The sequence below is a fragment of the Primulina eburnea genome, chromosome 1, assembly GCF_022965805.1.
Source record: "Primulina eburnea isolate SZY01 chromosome 1, ASM2296580v1, whole genome shotgun sequence".
Classification (NCBI taxonomy): domain Eukaryota; kingdom Viridiplantae; phylum Streptophyta; class Magnoliopsida; order Lamiales; family Gesneriaceae; genus Primulina; species Primulina eburnea.
In genome coordinates, this window is record NC_133101.1 from 44,894,823 (window position 1) to 44,903,331 (window position 8,509).

The following is an 8,509-nucleotide window of genomic DNA, read 5'->3' on the forward strand; positions in this document are numbered from 1 at the left end:
CATATTAGTCGATTTAGTATTCATCCTGGTGGCAGAAAAATGTACAATGATTTGAAGAAGCAGTTTTGGTGGAAACAGATGAAATCAGATATTGCAGATTGTGTATCCAAATGTCTGAATTGCCAACATGTGAAAGCAGAAAGAAAGAAACCAGGAGGTCTGTTGCATAGCTTATCTATTCCAGAATGGAAATGGGATCATATTTCCATGCATTTTGTGACAAAGCTACCACGATCCTCCAGAGGTTGTGATGCGATTTGGGTTGTTATTGACAGATTGATCAAATGAGCATGTTTTATTCCTTATCGAATGACATACCGACACGACCAAATGGCAGAGATTTATGTCAGAGAAGTGATCAGATTGCATGGAGTGCCAAAGTCTATTGTATCAGATCGTGATCCTCGATTTACTTCACACTTTTGGCACAGTTTGCAACAAGCTCTAGGTACAAAATTGCACTTGAGTACCGCATATCATCCACAGACAGACGGACAGTCAGAACGGACTATCCTGACATTGTAAGATATGCTGAGAGCTGTAGTGCTATATTTTAGCACTAATTGGCAAGACTCTTTGCCACTTTGTGAGTTTTCGTACAACAACAGCTATCAGACGAGTATATAGATAGCTCCGTTTGAAGCTTTGTATGGCAAGAAGTGCAGATCCCCTCTTTATTGGGATGACATCTCCGAGGTACCTGAACTTGGGCCTGATATGATCCGAGAGATGATTGAGAAAGTGAAGCTGATTCAGCAGAGAATGAAGACAACTCAGGATAGACAGGTCGAATATGCGAATATTCGACGACGATCGCTAGTATTTGAGGCAGGAGACATAGTATTTCTGAATATTTCTCCTTTCAGAGGCGCTGTCATATTTGGCAAGAAAGGGAAATTATCTACACGCTATATTGGTCCTTATGAGATTCTGGAGAAGATAGGTGATCGTGCCTATCGACTTGCTCTACCTCCGTCTTTTATCTGAAATACATGATGTCTTTCATGTATCTTTATTACGGAAATATCTTCCTGATGCTTTTCATATTCTTCAGCTAAATGAGGCCGAACTTGATGAAAATCTGAGTTATTTTGAAAAGCCGATCCAGATTATCGATCATAAAGAAAAGCAGCTCAGAACGAAGACTATTCCGCTTGTGAAAGTTCATTAGAGTCGTCATGGTATTGAAGAAGCTACTTGGGAAACCGAATCAGATATGAAACATAAATTCCCAGAGTTAATTCACTGATGTGAGTTTTCTTATTCAGTTTATGTTATATTTCTTATCTATATGATTTGATTGCTTATGATTTCGAAGACATAATCAGATCTTAGAGGGGGAATTGTAATGCCCGAGATTTTATCATGTTAATCCGAAATTATTAATTGATAAATTGATATGATTTAGAAGGATTACTCCGAGACACGATTTGGGAGAGCATGTGTATGGTGTGGTGTGAGACCAGAAGGTCTCACGCATATACGCGGAGACGAGGCGCGCATATGCACGAGAAGCACAGGCCGAGGTAGAAGACCTCTCTCATATGCGTGAGAAGAGGTGCGCATATGAGCGAGCATGTAAAATTCCCAAGTGCAGAGACAGTAGGTCTCGCGCATATGCGCGAGCAGGAGAAATGCATTATACCGAGACAGTAGGTCTCGCGCATATGCACCGGTGATGGTCGCGCATATGCGCGAGACGTGCTTCATAAAGAATGATGCCACATGTCTTTGGCATGCATGGTATATATATCAAGTCTTCATTCTCCTTCAGAATGGCAGCGAAGAAGAAGAACCGAGGAAGCTCCGTGAAATCCTTGCGCTTTTGCACTTCTTAGGAATTTGATTGTGCAAGATACGGCCGTCTGATTTTCAATCCGACTTTAGTTTTGTGCTCCTATTGTTAAGGGATTCAAAAGGATGTAATTTTCTTATGTTCTGGCTTGGTTTGAAATTTGATGTTGGAGAAATCTTGATTTGATTCATATTATGTGTTCTTGAGATTGTAGTAATTGTATAACCGAAACCGGATCGAAGAACGGACACCGTATGAAATTGTTATCATTTTCCAGATATGTTTGATTGAGAATATACAGATTTGGTACTGGAATTGTGGTGGTTGATTGATTCTGAGTTATTGAAATTGGTATCTATTGATCTTGAGTTGCTGGATATATCGAGATTGTGTTGTTATGTCGTCAAAACAGAATTAGATTGAATTCTGATCAAATCCGGTATTGATTTGAGTTGTATATTGATGTTGTATATTTCGAAATTCATTGCCTGATTGAGTGTTGACAGTTTCGAATTCAAGATTTCGACTTCGTCAGATCGACAAAAGTATAAATCAATGTTAAACCGGGAGATACAACTCGAGTAAGAGATAACTTGAGTTTCCCAAAACCACATACTTATTGGTTATTGCTTTAATACCTTTGTATTCTTTGAATGTATATGCTTATTCTATTGATTTATAGAAAACCAGAGAATAGAAGATAGATATCGAGAAAGAGTCTATGGTAGAGGTGCCAAGTCACTGTATGTTTGGTTTATGTCGATGTGCTTAGGAGTAGATCGACTCTTATTGTAGAAATTCGATATAATGTACCAAATTCTAGGAACCGGGATCCCTAGATAAGAGTCGAGTCAGAGATTAAGAGTCTAAGAGTTTGATTTACAATTTATATCGATTCATGTTCCTCATATTGTGATACATGTTATTTGATAAATGTTTATGATTTTGTATATGCTTATATAAAATGCTTGTATACGTTGTTTATATTGGGCACTATATTCTCACCGGAGTTATCCGGGTGTTGTTCTGTTTGTATGTATACATGACAACAGGTGGGACAGGATCATGGTCGAGAAGAGGATGAGAGATCGAGATTAGAGTGGAGATCCGGGTCCAGAAGTAGAACTGGTGTTCAATACATGATATGTAGTTGATTAACCCTAGTTTGGTTATGAATTTGTATCGAAAATCTTTTGTACCTTTGGTCAGGTTTTGGATATTAAACTTGATCTTTTAAATAAAATAAGATTGGTTATCACATGTTGTAGTTTTTTATACACTTCTGCAATTTTTTTTAAAAAAATTCAACCTAGATTATTTAGTTGATCCAATTAATCTCAAAGATGATTAAGAAATAAGTTTGTTGGGTGCAATAATTGTCCATGCTTGGTAGAGCGATCGAACCGTGGTGATTGTGTTGCTGTGTGGTTTAAAAGATTTGAGTTGCACCATTACTACTAGCTGTAGCTTTTGGTAAAGCGGCAAGCGCTCGATCCTTTTAATTGGTATCAGTGCGAAGGTCACGGGTTCGATTCTTATTGATTGCAAGGAGTGAAATTATTGGGAGGGAGATTGTTGGGTGCAATAATTGTCCCTGCTTGGTAGAGTGATCGAACCGTGGTGTTTGTGCTGTTTTACGGTTTAAAAGATTTGAGTTGCACCATTACTACTAGTTATAGCTTTTGGTAAAACGGCAAGCGCTCGGTCCTACAGAATTAACATCAGGATCCTCACAGAGTTACTGAGAATCTAACAAAAAGAAACCGCGACTTTCTGTTAAAATGTCAATTCGAGTGTAGTGGTTGCATGTATTTATGTTTTGTGAATTTTAAAGTATTATTAATATGTGCATACCACAATTTTAAAGGTCTTTGTTCCTAAAATACCCGAAGACATTGGCATGATCCCGTCAAAAGATTCAATAATTTCAAGTGATGATTGTGATATGAGAATATTTCAAGCAATATTTTTTTCCTTATCTGAGATTTTTTCAACAAGATTTTTAATAAGTTCATTAACAAATAGTGACAAGTGTCGTACTCTTTTGCTTCACCAGATTCTAGTCTCATTGGGCGGGACAAATTCATCGTCAAGAAAACATCAAAGATGAAATATATATTGTTGTACTATTTTTTTTCTTGGCCAAAATTTTTTCCTTTTGGATTTTACTATTTTAATAAGATTTTAAAGATTTGTGATCAAAATATCATTTTAAAAAAAAAAATAGCATTATGGTATTGTATCCTATCTCAGTTATTAATAAAACATTTTTGGGTCATCATATGAGCTCACTTTTTCTCTCTTCTATATAAATTTTATGACATTTACTGCATTTAATGTACCTATTTGCTATCAATTTTTACCCGAAAACTATCAAATATTCGTTCTTGTAATTTTTTAAAATATCAATAAGTGTTATTTTCAAATTTTATGACATTTATTGTATTTAATTTACTTGTTTGCTATCAATTTTCACCCAAAAACTATCAAATATTCGTTATTGTAATTTTTTAAAATATCAATATGTGCTATTTCCTAATCGATTTGTATACTAATAAATTGGTCAAACACAATCATATATATATTTATTGTTTATGGAAAAAAAATATATTAAATTTTTTATAAACTTTAATGCATTTAACTATATTCGGATTCTTCACACTTGACAGGACTTGGACTTATGCGTTATCACACCCTCACAGAGTAAAATGCCAAGACTGAAACACAAATGAACTTAGCAGTTAGCACCCCCATTTAATGGTCGAACCTCGTACAATGGTCAAAGCATTAGAGAGAACTGCTCTTGGTTACTATCTCAATAGCAGCACAAAGTCCAATCCAAGTAAAAAGATTCATGATTAATAAATTTCATCATCCCAAAAAATTCAATGTCAGAATCAATTAGGGTTGAATTATTTAGTTCCAGTTAATAGGGGAAAAGATGTTAAAAATACAACCGGGAAACATCAATGAGATGAGGGGATATTCCTCAGTACAGCTGAAACTTGGCCTTTGTTTTCTCGAAGACCTGTTCCGCAATGATAGCCTCATTTCCATCAGCTCTTTTGATTTCCAACTGGGACTTTTGGTAAAATCCAGTGCCTCTTAATGCATCAGCAATGAAGTCATCAAACCCGATGGCAATAGCAGCTTCAGCTTTGGCTCCATATACTAACCTCTGACGAAGAAGAAAAAAGCTCAGAAATTAAAAACTGGAGAGGTAGAAAGAGCAAGTGAAAGTGAAACTGAACAACATATAAACCTTGATTCTTGAAAGATGGATAGCACCAAAGCACATAGGGCATGGCTCGCAAGAAGCATAAATCTCACAGTCTGCGAGCTCAATTCTGTTAAGTTTCTTACACGCCTGAAAATGAATGGTAAGATTGAGAGGACCTCAATAAAAAATAGAAGTGTGATAATTTTCAAAACATAGACAGAGAACCCCGAGGATGTAACTAAATTGGTTAAAAAGATCAAGAGAAAACAGAAAGCTAGAAGAAATTTTCAAAAGTTGTATAATGTATCTGCACAAAGCAGTATGACTGTGACAACCTCCCATTCAGAAAATACACCATTTCTAGCAGCCCACTTACCCAACGAGTGCCCATATATGTTATCACATGCAATATTTCAATCCATAGAAAATAACTACTAGAATACAAAATTATTCATTTTTTTTTTTGTGCCACAGGTAACATAGGAGTCCAAGACTACTCAACTCAACAACCGTATCACTTATTGAACTTCCAGCAAAAAGATTAAAAATCCAAGTTCTTAATAAATCAATATAAAAAAGATAAAAAAATAGCTCTTTGCAAATCATAGCTGGTCATGGGACAGATAATTAGATATGTTAATTTGCGATCTATAACATCAGCCAAGCAACAGCTGCAAGCAACTTAAATTTAAGCATGCTTAAGAACTTTAAGGTATAATATTAGCTTGTCCCTACTAATAACTTCTTGTGAATGTCAACCAATAATTTGTTGTACCAGAACATCCATGAGAACACTCGAGCAACGAGGCAAAGTTACTGAAACATGTTAGTGTGTGGCTACAATTCTAACCTCTCTGATTGCTGTAACCTCTGCATGAGCAGTAGGGTCTGTATGCCTGAGAACCAGATTGTGGCAGCTTACAACTACTTCATCATTGCAAACAACAACTGCACCAAAAGGACCTCCATCTCCACATTCTACACCTCTGTAAGCTTCTTCGACGGCTATTGTCAAGAATTTATGATCTCTATCCTGAACAGCTGTAGCAATTAAAAAGTTATAACACACAAATTTTGGCATCTGATGATCTTGAAAAATTAAGCACCTTCTTCAAGGATGCCAAAGGAATAATTACCCACAAATGCAAAAGAGGGCAAAATAACTGATCAAGGTAAAGATTTTTATCGATAATTATTCAACTATATACCAAAAGAACGATCACAATAGGAATAGGTGATCACTGGTCAACATAAATAACCTGCATAAATGCGTCAGCCATTATGGACAAAATGTCCCGCTACATTTTACATGCCCTGTAAAATTGGTTCTCCCGATATTGCATCCAAATTTCTTTTCCCCAAGTATTTGAAGCCACATCAATTCATATAATAAATAAAATTTCTTAAATAATATTTCTTAGGCGCGAGCGCACAGATTGTGGGCCCACACAGCAATGCATGTTGTTTATGGCTCTGATAAAACAGAGGCATAAAGAAGCAAAAGAAAAAGGAAATTTAAATTACAAGGCAGTGATATAATGAATTGGGTAAACTTAAATCAAGAAAATCCCAAGACAAAGCACAAAACGGTTTGTACGACAGCAAGTTATCTATCTTACTCAAACATTTTAGCCTGAGACTTTTAATAATTTGCTCCACTCCTCAGCCAGGATCCTTTTGGATAATTTGGCCTAATCTTTCACATAATGACTTGGATAGAATAATATTTCCTTCAACTAGATCTTAAACCAGATAGCACATGCATATTATTTAGAACCAAATATTTACAGTTTACCAAATAAGAAGCAGTCGAACAGTCTCCCATATCAATAAAAAACAAAACACAATCTGGCCTAGATCATTAATGGGGAAGACTTGAGGTTCCAATATTACCTTCCTGATGTCCAGCAAATGCAGAAGCAACTGAAACAGTGCCATCTTTAGCTTCAACAACTAACAAACAGATGGAGAGTCAGAAAAAGGCACTCAACAACCAAATATAAGTAAATATCAAATAGGATGGCACAATTAAGCCAACAGCAATCATTGTTTTCTACTCTTCCTGCACATGGGCTAATGCCCATACAGGACAAGCGTCAGATAGCCCTACAGATAGGAACATATAAAACTTGCACTAAACCATGTCAATACAAAATGGATATAATATGCTAAAAAATGTTATTCCCCCTGCAGTAAGATCTATGCAGCTTTGATCTGTATTCAGATAGCTCATCGTGCTACATATTAAATAACTCTTGAAGTTTCACGATAGCAATTGTTGAGATTATTACAGCATAATTCTTGACCACCAATTTAGATAGGCCTCAGCGACTGCAAACTACCAGCACAACCCTAATAAATCAGAATAAAGCACGAATCGGTGGAGCCATATTTGTGGTCTGGTCTCATACAACTTTGGCCCAATTTATCCTGACCGCCCTCTAACAAATCCCAAGAGAGTCACACCATGCTGTGTACAACTAGTTTGAGCAGGTACAAGATCGAAAACGATATCATGAGTATGGAATATATAAGTGCAACATACATATGGTGCAATTAAATTGTTGCATACTAAAATGCAGGACATTATCGAATCAACAAGGATTAATAGCAATCAAAGTTAGATTCTACGTTATCCATCCAGCAAACAATGACTTAAACAAGCCGAATCGACTCCAGTCGACACAACAACAAATGATCATAACCTTTAAAAAAAGTCCTCAGAAATCATGATCGACGACACCATCATCCACAAATCACCATCAATCCAACCCAAGGGACAAAAACTGGAAGCATGCCGATTGCCAACAAGACAAATTCATAATGACATTTCAACCGAAACACAAAAAGATCATAAAAAAATAGTAATTTCAAGCAAATAACAAAACCAATTAGAGAGAAATAACAAAACATGGGCTGACCGGTATTTTCTTCCATCAGATGATTTTAGGGTAACAAATGGAGGAAATTAGGAAAATTGTGGATCCGACGATAACAGGGAATATGTGAACAAAGAACGAACAAGCGTGTGTTATTCGATTTATAGTTAGCGTACTAGGATTTTGTTGTGTAAATATAAGCACGAATATTCTTTTTTTTCTTTTTGAATTTTTAATTCTTCTGTTTATTTAAAAAATATAAACATAACTAAATAAATAAATATTATATAATATTTTTATATAACACAACTAATAAAATATATTTTTAGAGTAAAAAAATAATATTTTAAACATATAAAATTTTAAAAAATTTCGAATACATTACTTGATATTTCATCAAATATAACTTACAAATAATTATACTTCTACAATAAAAAATAAATCAATTCAGAAATCTATCTCATAAAATTCGCTAATAAGATGGTCGTATTAAATCTTCAATTTTAAGTATCATCATACTGTGAATTCATTATAAATAAACAAATTACCATACAAAAAGAGAAAAGATAGTTGAGCAAGCAATAAACCATGGACAAAAACACATTGACCTATTGT

At 35.2% G+C, this 8,509-nt stretch overlaps 1 protein-coding gene across 1 annotated transcript; it reads right to left on the bottom strand.

Moving 5' to 3' along the window:
• Nucleotides 1–4,632: 4,632 nt before the first annotated feature.
• LOC140830073 (guanosine deaminase) lies at nucleotides 4,633–8,091 on the bottom strand. The gene is made up of 5 exons (XM_073193357.1): nucleotides 7,937–8,091; nucleotides 6,909–6,968; nucleotides 5,866–6,056; nucleotides 5,058–5,162; nucleotides 4,633–4,973 (listed from the first exon to the last, which is right to left on the bottom strand). The coding sequence occupies exons 1-5, from the start codon at nucleotides 7,950–7,952 to the stop codon at nucleotides 4,785–4,787; spliced, it is 561 nt and encodes a 186-aa protein (XP_073049458.1). The 5' UTR covers nucleotides 7,953–8,091; the 3' UTR covers nucleotides 4,633–4,784.
• Between the last annotated feature and the right edge of the window lie 418 nt (nucleotides 8,092–8,509).

Excerpts from the sequence above, each read along its gene's own strand:
- LOC140830073 (XM_073193357.1), bottom strand. Across the intron at positions 6,057-6,908 it reads ATTTGCTGGACATCAGGAAG|CTGTTCAGGATAGAGATCAT; the intron begins GTAATATTGGAA and ends TAATTGCTACAG. Across the intron at positions 5,163-5,865 it reads AGGTTACAGCAATCAGAGAG|GCGTGTAAGAAACTTAACAG; the intron begins GTTAGAATTGTA and ends ATTCATTTTCAG.